Source organism: Panthera uncia, chromosome F2, assembly GCF_023721935.1.
Source record: "Panthera uncia isolate 11264 chromosome F2, Puncia_PCG_1.0, whole genome shotgun sequence".
Lineage (NCBI taxonomy): Eukaryota > Metazoa > Chordata > Mammalia > Carnivora > Felidae > Panthera > Panthera uncia.
The window spans coordinates 62,257,015-62,277,470 of record NC_064812.1 but is presented as its reverse complement, the minus strand read 5'-3'; the positions used below and the strand labels follow the sequence as shown (position 1 = coordinate 62,277,470).

Below are 20,456 nucleotides of genomic sequence, written 5' to 3'. Positions count from 1 at the left end.
ACATAAAGTAGACAAATGGCGAAAACTAAAGCCTGATACTCTGCTCTGTCGAGGGTTTGCTCCTCGAGTTTTTGGTTCACCACGATACAGGAAAGCTAGATAGACCTTCTACCCAGCTACGGAACTACCCCTAGAATGGCAACGAGCGATTTAACGCAAAGAGTTTAAATGGAGTCTAGATGTGAACACGAACGAAATCCTAGAAAGAGTGGCAGGCACCAGGGTGGCTGCATTACAGTTGGGAATCTCGGCCTTGGCTGGTTTCTCACATGGCCAACGCTAGGCCTTTATTCCTCACCCACGTCAACTGTTTTATTCATCTGTGTTCACTTCTAGAGAACACGGAGATGTTTTATTTATCTTTGTAACAAGCGGAGCACATTGTGTAGCTCTTTTAATTTCGAAAATGCTGGATAAAAGGTTAAAATGATAGTCTTCATATCTTATGTCATTGATTTATGATTATTCATCTTTAAATCTGGGAAAGAATTTCTCGAAATCTATCTAGTAATGGTGGGTATCACAAATATAAACGTGATCTTCATTCTGAACATAATAAAAGCTAAATTTTTGAGCACTTGCTATGAGGCAGACCTCTTTTTAGCTGCTTTAGAGGCTATCAATTCATTTAGTCCTTGTGAGAACTCTACGAGGCAGGGATAGTATCATCTCCATTTAACAGAGGAGAAAACCAAAGCACGAAGTTTAAGTAATTTGCCCAACACCATACAAAACTAGTGAAGCCAGGATTCGAATCTGAGCACACCATGGCTCAGAAACCCTACTCTTAGGCCATACTGTGTTAATTATCTAGAACCAGACTTTAAAGGTACAAAAGTGTTTAAATACACAGCACAAAGTCACACATTAGGTCAGTTACATCTTTTTTCTACCACTTTAAGAACAGTATCCTAGATGGGTGAATTAGCAGCACGTACTCTGTTGCATAAAAAGAAAAAAAAAATCCCTCAACATTGCATACCTAGGGAAAAACTTAGTTTTGAAAAATTATGCCACCTCTGAGAGCCCCATTACTTTTCAATAAAATTTAAATTACAAATTACTTGCATATAAAACCAAAAGAAATAACTACAGAACTTCCTCAACTTACAATGGAGTTATGTCCTGATAAGCCCATCTTAAGAGGAAAATACTGTAAGTTAAAAATGCATTTAAAACATCTAAACTACCAAGCATAACTTAGGCTAGTCTACCTTAAATGTGCTCAAATACACACAGTCCACGGTTGGGCAAAATCATCCACCACAAAGCCTATGTTTTAATAAAGTGCTGACCATCTCATGAAATTTATTAAACACCATCCCGAAAGCAAACAGCAGAACGGACACGTGGGTATGGAATGGTTGTGAGTACCGGTCGTTAACCCTTGGGATCGCGTGGCTGACTGGGAGCTGCAGCTTACTGTCGCTGCCTGGCATCCTGAGAGAGCACTGTAGGCATATCGCTAGCCTGGGAAAAGATCCAAATTCAAAACTTCAAAGTATGGTTTCTACCGAATGTGTATCGCTTTCGCACCATTGTAAAGTTTAAAAAAAAAAAAAAAGTAAGTCAAACCACCGTAAGTCGAGGACGTTCTGTAGTATTTAATGCCAATCATGATTCAGGCATATTCCTTTAATCCTTACTACATTCTGATACTGATACTCTTGACTCCCCTTGATGAGAGGGTAAACTGTAGGCCAGAGAGGTCAAAAAACTTGCCCAAAGTCACAGAGTTCGTAAGTGGCTGACCTGGCCTGTCTGACTACAAAGCCCACGAGATCTCCATTCACCAGCGCTCCTCTACACCTCCTCTCTTGCTACGCACGCAGTAAGCATTCTTTGGCACTGCTTCATATTAGACAGTGACCCTCTGCGGCGTGGCGTGGCTCGCTTGGAGGGCACAGGGGTTGGACACTAATCAGCATCTCCTCAGGGGGGTGGGCCTACGAGCTTGAAGTCCTCTCCATTCCCCACTCCCGTCTCTAGCCTCTCTCAAGTATCATTCTATCACATACACCATATCCTGGACCCTGCATCCACGGATAAACTAGATGGAATCCATTAACCCCTGGAAAGTGTATGAAACAAGTTGTTTGTACTTATGCCTTTTTCTAGGGCTGTGGCTCACAGTAGACATTCAGAAGAGCTTAGGATCCCTGGGAGGTTTAACCACTAAGAGAGCTTCTCTAGTTAGGCAGCTGCTAGTCACATGTGGCTACGTAATCGTAAACTTAATAAAGTAGAAAAGTCGGTTCCCCATTTGCATTATTGAAACACCAAATGCTCAACAGCCACAAGCAGCTAGTAGGGGCTGCCCTGGACAGCCATCACCGCGGAACATTCTATTGGACAGTGCTGTTTTACAGACATAAAAATTGAATTCGTCACAAAAATTAAGTAGGTGAAAAGGATAAAGAAACCACGGCTAAATTTTTCTTTGTGTGGCCACTAGTTTTAGATAATGAAGAGTGAAAGAAGTAGCACAGGAATAAATACACAGATACATACGAAATATCCTGATTTTGCCCTACCTTCTCCTTCTTCTTTGATGGACTTTGGTTGAGAGACGGCAAAGCACTGCATAGTTTCATATTTCTGATGTGCTTCCTGGTTGTCGTGACCTTCCTCTTCCGAATCAGGCAAAGGTTTTACCAGCATCCGGCAATTAAAGGTATGGCTGTTCCGCCTAGGAGGCTCGCCAGACCAGGATCCCCCGTTCACTGAGTGAGGCGAGAGCAAGCCGAGAATTACCGAGGAACTAACATCAGACTCACCGCTGCCGAATTATCAAAATGATGCTACTGTTTTAACAACCTGGGAACACTCTTGGGATTTTCAAAATAACTTTTACACTTCTTACCCTTCACCCTGACTCCTTCCTTTCAAGCGCAGGCCTTGGTTATTTATTACTAGCATACAGTTCTTTCTTTTTGTGTTTCCCTTGCTTTGGTTTCTTGGAAATTTAGTTCCACCTACTTGTATTCTAGTGTTAGATATGTTACCCCCTGCTCAAAAATCTGTAGCTGGCACCAACTGTAGCATGCATTAAGTTCTTTAAAAGGATTTGGACCTTACAAGGATAAAAGTTCTTTTAAAAGGTCAGGAAAAGGAAAGCCACTCAAACTGATAAATCAAATCTCAGTAACCAGCCGCACCGTATCCATCTAAGCAGATCTCCCACGTGGGGCAGCACAAGCCTCCCCCACGGTCCTCCATACTCGGTCCTGTGTGGACACCTTTGCTCCTGCGACCTTCTCTAAAGTGTTCAGCTGCCTCTATTTCTCCCACCCAAATGTAGCCTGCTCTGAGGCCAAGATCCCTATACTGCCTCCTTTCGCAGATCTTTTCTTTTATAGAATTTTACAGAAAAAAAATTTTTTTTTAAAGTTTATTTATTTTGAGAGAGAGAGAAAGAGCGAGCAGCAGTGGGGGAGGGCAGAGAGAGACAGAATCCCAAGCAGGCTCGGCACTGTCAGCGCAGAGCCCGATAACGGGCTCGAACCCATAGACTGTGAAACCAAGAGTTGGACGCTCAACTGACTGAGCCACGCAGGCACCCCGAATTTTATAGAACTTTTAGTGTATATTTTGTAACTTGACTGTTGAATGACTCTATTGTAGCTTTTTTTTTTTTTTCGTTTCATGTACATTTCCTCAATTAGACCGAAAACTCCTTGCAGATGCTGTGTTAATGTCATTTATTTCTTATCAAATGAAAGACTACTTCACATGTCTTCTGCTTTGGTGTCCACACTCAGAAATGTGTGTATTACATCAGGAGAGAGGTAATGACAGAGGAAAGACTACTTTTGGGGAAATGCACTAGTGAATCAAGAGAAACAAAAGAATGACTGATTTTGAGGATTAATGCTTCTGGATCGCCGGATCCACTTTCTCATTCTACAGAGGAGAAAACTGATGAGAAAGATGCTCAACGACTAGAAGAGCTGGAATCTTTTCTTTATTCTTCCTTATGCTGTATCTAAAAAATATGATGGCCAGTAGGACAATGAAAGGGGGGGATCACAAAAAGGGCCAGTGAGAAGATCAGCAAACATACCCTCAAAACTCACTAGCTGGAAAACACTTAAAAGGACATCTAGGTGTTCTGGCGAATGCAAGGCTAAACCCATAGCCGCTGGGCTGTGAAGGAATGAACAAGAAAACACACTCTAGAAAGAAAAAAGGAAATTTCAAGTTAGCTGCAAGAAGCTGTTCTAGAATTATAGAAGGAGTCACAGCCAGCTTTATGCGCCTCGGCAGACGTGGGGGATCTGTGTCACCGTCAGTGTTCTGCAAGCTCACCCACGAAATGGAGACTTACACAGAGAAATCAAAGAAGAAAGAAAAAAGAGTTCTTATTACCTCAGGTTAATAAGGAATCTTAAAATATAAAAAAAGTACAATGTGAAGTAAGGAAAAGAGCTCTTCAGACAAGTGGATTAATAATACCAAATTAATAACATAGGTCCTTTGAGGAAGTCATAAAATTACTGAAGAGATTTGAAAATATTAGTTACTTGGAATGAGAAATCCTATTTTCTTGTTCACTTACTAGAGAATATAATTAAAGAATCTCACACGAGTATTCCTATGTTTTGTATTACTGTTGTAGTCACTTTGAACAAAGGGTTATCGTAACCAAGGAAAAGAGAGCCATAATGGAATTTAAAAGGGCCTTCTTCTATTTACTGTGGTTAACAGTAAGACCAGCTAATAGAAACAATTTGGAGAAAAAAAAAAAAAAAAGAACAGAAATACTTGCTAACTCAGGAAGGACCTGACCTTATTCTGTCCTGAAATATGCACTTCCTTTTATCTGTGAAGATGTTCTTAGCATCATCAGTCTAAGTGAGAATATTAAAAAAGAACCACTCAGTAAGTGGGAACGGTGATGCCCCGGAGCAGCGGTTAAGGTGGGTCCATGCTGTGAACCGCCCATGTTCCGACGTGGCCCTCAACATTCTCGGACGCTCCCGGACAGCATCTTCCAGATGAGGTGGAGTCAGGGATGTGAAACGGGGTAAGGAGGCAGTTTCTGAGGGGGACACCTGCACAGCCACCGGAGCGTCTGGGAAATGAAAGGGCCCATTTAGGGCTCCCAGGCTGATAGCATTTGAACCTCTATATGCCACTTGCTCCTTAACATTTTATTTTTAGAGTACCGTACGCACCCACACGCGTACTCCCTTCACAAGACGGACTCAGGGTTTTGTTTCTGTGAAGTCAAATTCTCAAACTTCTCATGACCTTCTGCTTCTTAATCATGTGGAAAAAGCACAAAGCAGGGTCGGCTGGCACTGGATAGAGAGGGAGGCGATGTGGCACCCTCTTAAAAAACCACAACACAAACCCCATGAAAACAGTTGCCACAGGAGTACTTTCCATCTGAATTCTCTTCATGTACTTTAAAATTGAGGATCAAGACAATCATTTGTTCAAGATCACGATCTGCAGATGCCCTTTTCTCCATGACTTTTAAGTTTAAACACTTAATCTAAGCATCTCTAAAAGTACCCAGTTACTGACGTAATACAGTGCTACTTTTCCCTCCAACCAAGACCACGTGTGTATGGGGCGGGGGACCCGGCAGACCATCATTTACCTATAGACTTTGGCAGCAGGTTTTTGACAAATTCAGTGTGGTCCCCAACATGCAGGATGCTATATACACTTTTGTTCATCAGCTCCTCTTGGTTATACCTTAGGTACTGTGTCACATTTTCTGAAACAAATACAACGTTGCCTTCCAGATTCACCACAAAGAAGAACCCATCAAGGGCCTGAGGGAAAAGGCAAATTGTGTTAGACATGATACAACAGAAAATCATATGCAGTTGTTAAGAAGGGCTGATCCCATTAAGGGAAATGTATAATTCACATATAGATAGAGAAGAGATTTCTCTCTTGCCCCTCTCTTAGTTTTTAGGAACAATTAGCACATTTTCTCTTGGTGAAATTATTCCATCTTAGTAAGTGGGAGAGACCCTAGATCAGGGTTTCTTACCGCACACTAAATGACCAACATTACTCTGTTATTTTATCAGAAGATAATGATTACTGCCAGGTAAGTACAGGCATTTATCTATATTTTCAAAATTATATTGGTGGACTCCACACGGCCCCGACAACAACATTTATGTTACCAATCCAAAACAAAGTAATTATGTTGTACAGTTTCTCATGTAATACAATGGGAGGAAGGGGTCATTGTTAATTTCCCCTCGGTTTAAAGAGAAAAAAAATTAAACAGACCCCGATTTGATTACCTTTAAAGCTGCCAGGGTTTAAATGGAAAGAATTGCAGATGATCTCAAAAGCCAATCCTCTATGGTTTGGGGAAAGGGTCTGGGAAGTGTCTCTCTGATATGGCAATGGGGACCACAGGTGGAGATGTGGCCAGCACTGTCCCAAGACTGGAAGGGGACTTGACGTTTGGATTTTGACAGCGAGAACTGGAAAGTGAACTAACTGTGCCCTTTTCTACTACTTGTTCTCCAGGCCATCGAGATGCAGGTCCCCAGTCACCCAGATAACATTAGTGCTTTCCCATAACGTGTGCTTGGCCTCACTCCTTGCTGTTGTCATGCCAATCTAGATTAGGGAAGGACAGAAAGGCTCTAGGATCATTTCAGGAAATGAACATAATAACTACTGAGCATGTTCACTGTGCCTTAAACACATTATGTCATCTTAATATTAACAACTCTGGAAGGAATGTCTTCTCCAATTTACAGAGGAAGAAACTGAGATTCAAAGAGGTTAAGTGGCTTGTGTAAGCTCTTGAAACTCGCCAGTGGCAGAGCTGGAAAACTGGAATCCAGGTGGACCCGACTCTACAGCTCATGCTCGTGATTACTAAGTGGCAGAGTATTCTATTTTGATATCTACCCCAGTCTTTTCCTACCATGTTCACCTCGGTGAGGCAAAAGTTGAGAGTTCAGGGAGTTTTTCTTAGTGACTCCTCCTTTCCATTTCTGATCCTTGCTTGTCAGATCCTGTTTTATGGATTAGGTGAACGATCAGGACTAGAGAAGGCTTGATATTGATCAGGCGTACCTCGAAACAGGGTCAGCTGGTTTACCCAGTTTATGTCAGTTTCTCCGTGCTATGTGTTTGTGTTTAGTGCTATGTGTTTGTGTTTACGACTGTTTTTAACATGAATGTTACATGTGTATATTGATACAACAATGTGTATGGATGGGGCATGAAGTATTTACTTTTATCCTAGTTTGCTTTCTCCTTATTATTTAACAGGTTCCTATTTTGTGAGCTTTTTGGGAATATATTCCATCTTTAATTCTATTTTCTTCACAAAACTAAGTGCTCTCTCAAATTAGAAATGACCATAAGGCACCAGTGAAAAGCTTTTTTTTTTTTTTTTTTTTAAATATAACACCATTCGGTTTTAAGTTTTTCTTAAATATTCTGTCAGGTTTTACCAATTGTATAACTAATTTTGCAGGGCAAAGCAAGACTGTATGGAGATGGCCTCCATAACAGGCTGGCACCGACCCCTAAAAAACCTCGTGTGAGTATGTGTATGCAGGTGTACGTCTGGGAAGGGTGAAAGGAAGCAAGTCAGCTGTTTAGTTATGTGCCACGTATCCTTTTAAACTAACTGCTTCGGATATACATTCACAGGGATTTTCATAACTATATTACTTACAGTTCACTTTTGAAAGTGCAAACAGCTTCTCATATGTTTTGTACCATGATAAAAAGACTGATTTGTAGCATAGTATAACCGAAAGATGAAAGTGTTTCATCTCATGAGACTGTGTTTTTTTTAAAAGCACACTATGATATGCTCTGATGAAAAAAGCTGACATTTGGTTTTGTTGCCTAGCAACCACTATGCTATGATGTAAGCATGAGTGTGCATCTATGCCTAGGAACAGCTCAACAGGAACAAGTTTTCCCTGTTCAAATTATTCCATGTAAACAGGGAAAAACACTTAAATTCAAACTTTAAGTCACTAGATTCAGGCATTAGCTCTCTAACATATTCAGCACTAAGGTCCTGCTGCTATACAAGTACTCAAATGACTACAATGAATTCGCTGAAGACTACTTTAAAACAGCAAAAACGTTGGCTGGATTTTACGAGAGAAGGCCTACTGATACCCAGCCATCGGATGTCTATAATCAATGACCGTGCGCTCAGAGGGCTTTGCATCACAGCCTTGGGGTTACTCCAAACATTTTGCTTTTGGAGCTTCAAAAATCTTCCCAGAAGTGCTTACCCTATTTTAACCTTCTCCCATGCAAGGAATAAACACAGATATATGAGAATTTCCTAATAATATAATAATCTAATAATTCAGATTATGATTTTCAAACCAATTTTGTTTATAATTCAAAAAATGTTCCCGGGAACATATCTACTTTCATCTAATTCTAAATAATCCACCCTGTCAGAGGTGTCTTATCTGTTTCTAAGAACCAAGCAGGAAGTAGCACTCTCTGGCCTTCCTTGTTGACTCTGGAAAATCAGGTTAAGTGTATTCATGCTTTTTCCCTGAAAATTGTAGTTGGATACTGTCAAGCCAGCGATTCAAGAGAAATAAGCAAGGGGCCACACGAGGTCATTTAAAACCTTTTGGCTAGCAGGCCCAGCTCCAGGAATTCCGTCATTTCTAAATACCAGGACTGGGTCAGATGGTCTTTACTTTTTTTCAAAAGTCCCCCCGCCCCCCACCCCCCGCACTTCCACCTGTGAGATAAATTTTCACAGAGTTAGATTTTCTAAAACAAAAACAAAAACCCACAATCACAAGTGCCAGCTAAAATAAAGGAGGGCAACGACTGGTTACCTTCGTTTTAAAAACCCTAATTTCTCACATACGTACGGCTGCTGCTGCGAGTCACTGCTCCCACAGTGACAACGCTGCCAGGCTCCCGGCCGTGCAGTACTTTTCAGTCTCATCCTATCGCCAGCAGAGTAAATTATCCTGAGAACTGACATAATTTATGTCTCCGGGCTCCTCTGCTTCTTGTTATACATTCGCTGACATTTTTTTTTCCCTCATCTTACCATAGCCCACATCTTGAATTTTAATTTTGGAATAGGTACAGCAAAGCACTCGGTGTTTAATACTGTGCTAGTTCATAAAATAGGAGAGCCGGACTCTACAAATTCTAGACAGTATTCTGGTCGTAAAACTCCCGAAAGTTAATCAGCAACAGGGAGTTAAGACCAACCACTACGTTTGTGATGCTTATCTTAATAGTTCTGCCTTTCCTTCAGTTCTCATCTTTAGGAGAGGAGCTGGTTTGAAGCAGCATAAAGAAAAAGCGGAAGCCTCTACTTGGTCCTCAAATTTTAACCTGCACATATAGGCACGTGTATACGGCATAATATAAAGCCTAAAAATTGGGGGAACATTTCAAACGGAAACTCTATCGCAGAAGTTAATGGGACTTGTGGACATGGTTTTCCAAAATGAATGCTCAACTGGCAGTGAAAGTCTGTCCATTTGTATTCTAATCCAGTTCGTTTAATTCTCTATTATCGCCCTGAAATGTATATGTGCTGAAATGAGGAGCTAGATAAATACGTGTTAGCAAGCTCAACAGGTCAGTGGTACCCCAACCTCAAGACTGAAAATTAAGCGTAGATTGTCCTTACATTACATTCGCCCGAAAATTAAACATAATAATGTGAAGATCCACAACAGCATAAAGTACAGAACGAAAATGAGGGCGTGCTACCTCAAGCATCATGGGCCCCAGCGCATCCTTGTCGATGACGCCCTGCCCTGTTGATGACACATCTGACTTCTGTACTTCATCTATGTTGGCAGCTGCTGCTTTCTCTGCAACAAACAGAAGCGTGAATTCAATGGCACTGCTTTTTCAAGGACAGAATGACACAGAAACATTTTTATTGTAATGATTTTTTAAATCTCTAGTGGAATCAGACGTGGCTATAAAAGAGTTAGAGTCCATCCCCACTGCCGCTGAATGGGGGAAACTGCTGGAAACAGGAAGCAGAACATTAACTTTTCACCTCCAGAACCTGTGGCTCAGATCCCCTCTCAGGCAGTGGCTAAAATGAGTTTAGTGGTCTCAGGCTAGTCCCCGACGAGCCTTTTTTTTTTCCTAGATGACAAAACCGCCAAACACTATGGCACAATTAGTCTCTGCTCAGGGGACTCTGCAAACTAGGATAACGGAAGGCCTGCTGTTCAGAATTCGGTAGCACATTCGGAGACACATCTCCACATGTTTGAAGGAACAAACAGGAGTCCTAGCTTGCTACCGCTGCCCCCAAGTGACACGCTGTAACAAGTGCCTCGTGGGCTCTCCTCCTGCTCCACCTCCCATCACATTCACAGTTAAAGTGGCCTGAAGGCTGGCGGTCCCTGTCTGGTCGAAGGCGCTGAACGACTTCAGGCAGAGACCAGAGGCACCCTATCAAGCCCCTAGAGTTCAGGGGCCGCCCTTTTAGGACAGGAGGCACCACATATGCTCCGGCTTACAATGTACCAGGCAGCGTTCAGGCCTGGAGGGCCTGGGGAAATGCCCCTCATGGATAATTCTCAGAGAATAAATAGATGTCCAGTCATCAATACTTATGCAAACTAGTTATTTCAAGAACGCCAAAAAAAGTTTAAAACATAACATACGTGTCGTCAACTTGCTAGGAAACAACACAAAAACAATGTGCCAATTATTTGCACCTGAATAAATTATATCCTTGTTTACACTGAATGTTATCATTGTAATTAAATGCAAATAAAGAAAACCGTAAATCCATTTAGTACTTAGAATCAACCTGCTCTCATGACCTTGATAAATTTTGTGGCTGCTGCGGCGGCCTCTTCTTCTTTTTTTTTTTTGAAAAAAGTTTTTACATGGTATTCTAAAAATCTGGAAATCTGAATTTGTACCTGAGAACCTAGAAAATAATTGGGAATCGCAGGTCCTCCAAATCTTGCCACTCCCAGGACGGAGCACTCCCACGTGTATATTTATCAGGGGAGAAAGGAAGGTGACCGCTGTAGTTCAAGTGTAAGTTCAACTCCCAACTTTTCAAGGCCTTAGTACGTGCCTTCCATGCATCATGGACTGTGACAGGGGTAAATGGAATGTCATGTAAAACACACTGTAAAAACTATAAAGTAGTGGGGCGCCTGGGTGGCTCAGTCGGTTAAGCGTCCGACTTCGGCTCAGGTCATGGTCTCACGGTTCCTGAGTTCGAGCCCCGAGTCGCGCTCTGTGCTGACAGCTCAGGGCCTGGAGCCCGCTTCGGATTCTGTCTCCCTCTCTGTCTGCCCCTCCCCCACTTGTGAGTGCGCGTGCGCGCTCTCTCTCAAAAATAAACATTAAAAAAATTAAAAACTATAAAGTAGTTTACAAATAGAACTTACTACTAGCATACTTGTATTAGTTCTTCCTTACTGAATGCCAAATTTAGTAACTTCTTTGCAGAGCTTATCATATGCGGACCGTATCTGCTTTTTCAATTACTATACTCCTGGATCACCTCCTAAGATCTAAATAGATCTTAGATCTTAGATCTTATCTGGTAGCCTTTCTAGGTCAATATTGTGAGGATCTGTCAGTCTTCATTTTGGTCGTTTCTTTGCTGCCATCCCCAGCTCTTGATTGTTAGGCACCTTACCCCCTTGCTTTATCTGCAGACTCAGTCTCAGCCCAACTCCTCAGCCTCAACTGGGACAGGACGTACCTCAGGCTCTCCAGACAGTTATTGCAGACGACCCTCCCCCACCATCCCCATTTGCCTAGAGTCTTTTTCATTGCCAAACATACTCCAAGTAAACGCATACTGGGGCACGTAATTTTCTTTTTTCTTCGCTACTTCACTCTGTAAGGCTACAGATTTCTCTACAGTTTCCACTCATTTTGCTACCCACCAGTCCAGGAATAGGACTGACCCCATCACCTGCTGCTTCATCTAATTTAGCAGCCGGTACTGTGGAGGTCCCAGCAGGCTTCGGGCCTAAGGATCCTGAGTTTCACTAATACTAAATTTTAAAACTCATAAAATAGATATTATATATTTATGTGGTCCTACTGCATCCTAATTCATTTTTTGTCTTTGGTGTTGTGGCAGCGTGAAGCGACGTGCTAACATCCCGCAGAAAGAGTAATTTGCACCCTTTGCTCTAATCTCCTCACTGTTGACAGGAGCATCGTGCTCCCATCAGTCACCTCTTTCAGGAGCAGTGGTGATTCTCAAATCGGAATGGTGGACATGAGAAGACAACCTCTCCAGAGAGGATCTACCAGAATTTGCAGACTGAAAAAGCTTTCTTTGAATGACATTCTGATGTATCTTCCTAGGAAGGTATCTTGTCCTCCCCACTTCCTGCAGTGAGAATCACAGTCTAGGAAATAAACAGTATGCTACCCCACCAGAAGATAGATTTTATGAAGGCGGCACTGTATCTGTATCCTTAATGGGCACTGTCCCTATTTCAGAGCAGGTTTTCACTAAATATTTGGTGGCTAACAAGACTAGATCCACCTTGGGCACTTACTCCCAGAAACGTAGGAGGCAACGGGGGCATGGGTGGGTGGGTGAGATGGGGGTGGAAAAAGGAATAGATTTTCCCCTTTAGGTCTAAGGGCCCTCCAGGGCGCAGAGTGAGGAATGGAACAGGTAGGCAGGGTCAGAAATATGGGAGAAAGGGTTTCCTGAGGAGATAAATCATCTTGCTTTGCCTTACTCAATAAGTTTTAAGGCATCTAATGTTGTCTCAGGTCCCCATTTCTCTTATCGTTCCACTGTTAAAACTGGTGGTTTTATCCTTTTCAAAGAATGGATTGATTAATTCAGATTACTCTTGGGGGAAAGTGACTCATAAAGCACAAGCTACTAATCACAAGGGCAACTCCGTGCCTACTGCTGACCGCCAGAAACCAGCAGGCGATTTGTCGTATGCGATTCTGAGAGCACAATAGTAAGAAACTGTTGTTTGCTGGGGGTCTATAATAATGCTGTTTGTGGGGCAAAATAAATAGAAAATAAGAGTGTCTGTGACAATCCATTTCCAAGCCTTTTAAAGACCATCAATATACCTTGTGAGATATTTACATTTTGAGGATCTGATCATCGTTCTGAAGACCCAAGTTTTCCTAAATTCATCCATTAATATTTTGTAGAGTTTAAAGAACAATTTAAAAGTAATCATCCTGAAAAATTATTTGTAATACTAAGACATGTCATTTTTTTCTCTTTATAATATCCAACTGCTCAGTCTTTCAAAGGAGAAAAGCAGCCAACAGGAAGTCACGGAGAGTGAGTGGCCATCATGAGGAAGTCACCAGTAACACCGGGATCTATTCAGCAGTCTCTTCGTCTCTGTGTCTCAGTGTCTCGCTCTGCCTGTGGTGCAAGTGGAGTGAATAATCCTTGTCAGCTGAGAGATTAAATCTAGCTGGGAGGGCAAAACAGTTACAATTGAACTAAATGAGAGCAATTTAGGGATAACTGCAAGGAACTAACTTTAAGTTCAAAGAAGAGATAAGGATCGTTGGACGCAGACGAAAATATTTCACGTACGTTGTAACTGAGTTGGACCCGGCAGGATAAGCAAGTGGATGGCAGACAAGAGCCTGACACGGAAGCCGGTGGGACGGACACGTGGCATCTGGCCCTGAGGAAGTCTCCACTGTGCCTCTGGAAACCAACGCTAAGGAACACTGGCAAAAAGTCCATGTAAGCTGGAACCCTAGGAATTCCCGACTAAAAATGAAAACAGCACATTAGGGGGCGCCTGGGTGGCTCAGCCGGTTGAGTGTCTGACTTGGGTCAGGTCATATCTCACAGTTGGTGAGTTCGAGCCCCGCGTCGGGCTCCAGCTCGGAGCCTGGAGCCTGCTTCGGATTCTGTGTTTCCCCTCTTTCTACCCCTTCCCCGCTCATGCTTTGTCTCTCTGTCTCTCAAAGATGAATAAACATTAAAAAAAAAAATTAAAAAAAAAAAGAAAACCGTGCATTTTTCACAAGATCAACTTGAAATTGTATTAGGGGATCAAGTGTTTTGAAAGAAAACTCTAAATGAGAGTATTGATTATGTGCAAGAGAACTTTTAAAATGTTGCAATATTTACACAATATTCATGTAACTAACAGAACGGGAAATTTTCACTATTCGCAGACTAAATATATGAGACGAAGGGTCAAGAAGTTAGGGCTTTCCACTCCCGTCCTCACTACATGTTTGTATGTATGCATTTCAACTAATTTGTCATCTAGTATTCAATTCTGTATTGAATTTGTGCTTTGATAATTTCTCAGTATTAAAGAGAATAAAATCAGTAATATGAAATGATACAAAACACACAGAAGTATGGCTTTACTAATGTAACTGAAATCTAAATTAAAATGGCCACGAATTTGTTTTTGGGTACTTTTCATGAAGTAATTACTACTTCTGTTCAATGTTCAGCTGAGCCTTGAAATTAAATAGGAGGAAGAAAAGGGCTCCAGTGAGAGATACGTTATTATGATAACCGGACATATACTGGTATCTTGATGGAGCCTTTCAGTAATGAGTATGCTATTTTTATGTGCCAGATATAAATAAGCCCAAATCCTTAGATATATTTATACTTCTGTAAGTACAGCATTACTATACTAAAATACACTACTTAATATTTTTAAATTAGGCAGTTTTCTCAGTGATCACAAATTGTATTTACTTTTCTATATTTTGCATCCATTAACCATAAAAATATATTCTGTTACAAAAATATCCTTCCGTAAACGCAAGAGTAGAAAGATGTGTTGAGAGTAGACAGAGTTTCATACGGTCAAAACCTTATGAAATCCATTATAGATGGAACTCTTAAATTGGAAAAAGAGATGATAAAATTTAGTTTTCTGAGCCTATGAAAAGATTTCTCCTTCATGCCTTGACTGCTATTTCTTCTTGCTACACTTAAACCATTATTCTTTTTAGATAAAAAATATGACCTAAGAGAGTAACAATGAAAATAATAATTCCATCCCTTTCTTCCTCACTCTCCCAAAAGATCAAAATATCATAAAACAGCTATGATCTTTTTAATAACACAGTTTTACAAATGCAAAACCCAAGGATGCCTCTGTAATCTTTCCCCGAGTGTCCCTGCCCTCCTGGGTGGTTGCTCTCAGTGCAATCCCGTCCGGTTCCTTCCTCCATTTGCCTGCACTCCAGAAATCCAATACCAATTAATTAGATTTCCAGTTTCAAAGCAAAGAACAAAACCCTATCTCTTCAGGGACTGTGTTAAGATGAGTCATACCACAAACTGGGGGAAAATCATTAATATTATATTCCATATGCTTTTCTTTACAAGTAATTATTGTTCATGTTTTCTCTTAGAACAAAAGGAAAAGCGAATAGGGAAGCATTTGATCTCTAGAAACGTAAGTGATTTTAAAATACAGGTATTTTTTGAAGCAGCTGGATTAAATTGCTCCTTATCACTGGCATCTACCAGGCATAGATTTGAAAGTAAAATTTAAGTTTCTGGTGAGAACAGCAACAAATCAGAAGCTGTGATCTTAGCAAAAAAAAAAAAAAAAAAAAAAAAAAAAAAAAGTATTTATCTTAAAAAAACTATAGTTAGCTATTTTCAAATCATGGGTTTTTTTTTTTTTTATTTTGTTTTGTTTTTTAAAGATCTTTACATGTTCTTTTAAGACATCCCTTATTGATTTTGGTAACTTACTCAATCTTGTAATGTTAGGAGTCTGATCTATTTGTTTATTAGGCAACTGAACTGAGAACATACATACATACATTCAAAGGTTCTTTCCACAAACCATTACCAGAACAGAGTCCTATTTCCTCTCAGGGATGGTGGTCATGGCTCAAGGGACAGCCACCTAATTGCTCTAACTCCGGCACTGATGACTTAGAACCCTAAACGCTGTTTAACGTCTGCCCATTAGGGGGACGGGGCGACGCAGCTGTTACGAAAGATAACGGGAAGAACTTACTTCTTCATCTTTTAAAATATCATCTGAAGAGACTGGGGAAAACTTGTGGAAATTAGTCTATGTTTAAAAAGGCAGAATCCAAACAAACATCAATGATTCATTCCGTAAAAATACATCAGATGAAAGATAATCCACAGGATCTTTACACATCTATAGAGAACTTTTAGCGCTGCCCATGTTTGGATGCCCCTGACATGTGAAGCCAAGGAGGAGTTTAAAAGTTATTTGTACGTTTGGTCAAATATGAGGGTAGCTGCTTTTATCGAAGCAGTGCTACTTAAAGTATTAGAATCTTTGACTAAAATGGAACCTGATACTTTATGCAGGCTTTATAATTAGTTCCACTGCTTCCAAATGAGTAAAATCACTCACCCAGAAACTATCAATTTTTCAGTAGATTGACGTCAAACACAAGTCTAATCACCTCCACAACAAACTGTAAGACTCTAGTGGGAATAGATCCACAATTCTCGTCTTTTCTTGCATTTAGGAGCTGGCTGACTTCAGGTGAAGTGACTGTCAAACCTGGCAGTAGTGAGACAGTCGAGGAGCGATGTCACGGAGACAACGACAGGCGATTTCTGGCCGAGCACCATAGATTAAATATTACAGGAAAAGTTATGTAGCATCTCAAAGGTTCTAGAAGGTAAAACCAGAGAATTATGCATCTGCACCAACTAAAATTAGAAAAGCTGCCATATGGCTCTGTGAAGCCAGCAGCACATTCTTATTCATTAGGAAGCATTCTGCTAACATAAAAACACAAGGCCCTTCCTGTGCTCTCCAAATGTGTTTATCTTTTCAACATTAATGCACTATATATCATCAAGCTGGTGAGACCTCCTGCCGTGCATATTAAAACCGCGCAGCTGCACGTTCTTTAGCAGTGGGAGGAACCTAAGCCCCAAGTTGCCTCCCTCCTTCCACACTGAGCTTCTTGTTAACATATCATGGTCTCCCTTCGGCAAGAAGAAACAGCAAATGAACCAATCTCAAGGCTATCTCCACCGGGCAGACCCCCCGGCCCCCAGCCTCTGCGCTCTGCTTCAGAGAAAGCAACATGTTTGGTTTTGGTTTTCATCCACAGTAAGGCACGACTACTTAAACACACCCGACAACCATGCTCCAAGTTTGAAACGTAAAGGCCCTACTTTTAAAATTAATGTACCGCGCTTATCGAGAGAGAACACAGTAACCAGAATAGACTCTAGGTATTAACTGGCGAAAAATGTTTTTGTCTTAAGAACTCTATCGTTGAAGCTGCTATCGCCAATATATAATTTTATTTAGTTCCCCACTTCATATATTACGTATCAACGCGTTGTTAGGTAAAACAGGCCGTGGATAGCCTTTCATAGTAAGCTATGTGAGTATTAACAATTTGTCTAAAATCTCTTTTACATAATCTAAATACGCCTGTGCTGTGGGACCTTACATTCACAGGTCACAGAAGGTGAAACAAAATCAGACACACAGGGAACCGCACAGTGAAAGAAGCCTGTGTACAACCATGGAAACACGGCCTCAGAAATACTGCAAGTTCATTAACGGGAAGGCAACAAGTACACGTCACTAAGTTATTATGTGAGCATTCATTCATCCCCCAGTGCGACTGCGGTAGGTCTCCACTCGAATTTTCTTCTGCCGCGGGGCCCTGTGAGATGAAGGCACAATAAAATCTGGAAACTGCTTATTCAGGGTTCATTCTAACTCACTAGGCTCTGCTGGCTAAGGTTTTAGAAGTCATCCGAATAAGGAAACGGAGGAATCATAATTTGTTCAGAGGCCGAACAGTGAGACTGAGGCCAGATGAAGGCAGGGAAACAAAAAAAATCAATGGGTGTGAAAGAAATGAGAAGTGAGGTAAAGTTCTAATTCAGCACTAAGAATACGTAAAGGCAGCATTCTCAAAAGACCAAACTACACAAACGTTTCATTTCTTTTCACATACATACGTTAACGCAAACAAGGCCAACAAAATTACATTATAGGAGCACTTAATAAAGTTTCTGATAAAATATGGAAATGACAGAAAAAGCTGTCTCTAAAACTCTTTAGGACGTTGGTCTAGGAAGTGCAAATATTTTATCTCCCAAATCATTCTGTTTATTGGCACAGCGAGCACCACCTCCCAATATTCCTTATACTCCAGCAATATTTATCATACATCTCCCCAAATGCATCATACTGTTTCCAGATTTTAAGCATTTTCTCAGACTGTTCCATTTGTACAGATGCCCTTCCAACAGTTCTCTTTTAAGACCCCATCACTGTTCCAGAAGCTCATTACAATCAAGCCAGGTACCTTCCTCTGTGTTTCTGCAACGCCCTGTGTCTACTCCCATAGCAGTCTACACTCATCCTAGTGTTTCAAAATGTTTGATTTGTTTGCATATCTTTCCCTTTCACTACATTCTTGGCCCCTTGGCTATCAGAAAGATATTCTTGGGGCGCCTGGGTGGCTCAGTTGGTTGAGCGTCCGACTTCGGCTCAGGTCATGATCTCATGGTTTGTGGGTTCGAGCCCCACGTTGGGCTCTGTGCTGACAGCTTGAGGCGTGGAGCCTGCTTCAGATTCTGTGTCTCCCTCTCTCTGCTGCTCCCTGTTTGTGCTCTCTCTCTCTCTCTCTCAAAAATAAATAAACATTAAGAAAAAAGATATTCTTATTCACTGCCTGGCATATAGTGGGTGCTCAATAACATTGGGTTAATATTGAAGAGTTCCAAAGCTGTAGCTGAAATTCAGTATAGCCAGGATCTAAAAATCACCAATGCCTCTTTAGAGGGATCTGTCTGAAGAGCCTTACTGTGTACTTAACATAATGGAGATTTAAGACTCTGATTTTGGGACTCAATGTATCAGGTAGAAAAGGGATGAGAAAAAAGGTCAGAGCCCATGTGCTAAGGGCATCAAGATAATTCCTATGGTGGTCAGGCCAATTGGGAAACCATTTGGTGGTGGTTGTGGAAGTCATCAAGGCTCTTTCTGAAGATGAAAGAAAACAAAAACATACCCACTTTATTAATCCAGATTATCACTAGGAAAGTTATAACTTGCTTCATAAAAAAATAGTAGTTTGGGCATCACGGGAGTTTTAATCAGACTCTAGGATATCCCCAGCCACTCTTAGCGTTGAAGAAAATAGACCTACCCAGGTAGAGTCCTACAAATCTCCTACCTGCCTGGGTGTTTCCTCAGGTTTCTTGTTCTTTCTACACACTGGGCAGGGAGAAGCCTTGGCCTCTAAGGGTAAGGTCACCGCCTAGGCCAGGAGACCCATCTAGAAAGAGGAAGAGCTAAAATTCCTGGAGAGGCCTGCAAGGTTCTTTTCTTAATCAACTTGGTTCACCCCATGGCTAACGTAAAGCTTATTACCACCAGAACGACATCCGATAAAAGCACAGGGAAGAAAGGGAAGAGCAGTGGGGGTGAAGGAAGGGAAGGAGGGCTGGTTCCTCTATTTCCCACTGTCCCTTGTTGCTGACCCTGCCATGAATCCCCACTTCCCTCTGACTGCTCACAGGACTTCAATCTCAAGCCTCTGCTTCACCTCAGTGACGGATGTTCGGTGACTCAAAACCCTCCCAGAACCGGACCTTCATTTGTCCCTGGGGGGCATTCTTCCACATCTAGTGTCCTTTGTGCTCCCCACTTCCCTCACGGACATGCACCTTGCTATCCGGCTCATGTTATGTTCTGCTTGTCAGACCTGCTGGTGCTTCTCTTCTTATGCTTTTCTTCCAGCTGGGTATTTGCTCCCTCCAGTTCTCCGCAGACGCAGGACCCGATGCCTATGCCTGCTAAACAGACTGCGACAGCTAGTTGTATGGCTGTTCTTCCCCTTTCCCCCGACCGTGATTCTAACAGTACCACAGGGAGGCCACGATTCCCTCTTTCATTCTGCCTACGAGCAACTCTCCCCAGGCCCCTCGCTGGCAGGGTCGGCTTCGGCAATTACGGGAGGGCCTCATGAGCGTGCTTTTTAAAAAGCAGGTGTTCCCAATTTCAAGCACCTAATGCAAGAAGCTGATAATAGAACACAGAATCATCCAATTTAGAGACCTAAAACATTAAATTATGCTAAATCATATCATCATAGTAGAGAAAGCAAAGCACTGATAACAATGTAAGAACTCCGTGTAAATATGTGTTGTGCTGTGGCTCTGGCCAACCGCAGAAGCAGGAGGAAACAGAGCTGAGGGGAGGGACCAGGCCATCAGGATTCCCGAGAACTAGAAGGTAAATGCAGGGTCCCCGGCAAGAGCGCTCCGTGGACAGGGACCAGACAGGCCCAGCGCAGCCAGTGTCCACTCCCAGGGTCACGAGGCACGTGAAGGTGCAACTCTAGAGGCGGGCTCCAGAAGATCTCACCCTCCATGACCACCAGAATCACCTGTGGGCGAAAATCTCTGGTAGCTAAAGATGAGGTGCCTTCGGCATCAACTCGCCAGGTTAATTACTAAGACGTAAACATGAGGTAGTTCCTATGTGAAT

The 20,456-nt window shown here is 41.9% G+C and overlaps 1 protein-coding gene across 9 annotated transcripts in view; it reads right to left on the bottom strand.

Annotated features, from left to right (window-relative positions):
- Window positions 1–20,456, bottom strand: part of NCOA2 (nuclear receptor coactivator 2) — a 290,814-nt gene that overhangs the window by 52,968 nt on the left and 217,390 nt on the right. For all 9 annotated transcript variants that reach the window (XM_049633288.1, XM_049633287.1, XM_049633295.1 and 6 more), the window contains 3 exons: window positions 9,718–9,821; window positions 5,609–5,786; window positions 2,535–2,723 (listed from right to left, as the gene is read on the bottom strand). In XM_049633288.1, the coding sequence (XP_049489245.1) occupies window positions 2,535–2,723; window positions 5,609–5,786; window positions 9,718–9,821 (471 nt within the window). The remainder of the gene's footprint in view (window positions 1–2,534; window positions 2,724–5,608; window positions 5,787–9,717; window positions 9,822–20,456) is intronic.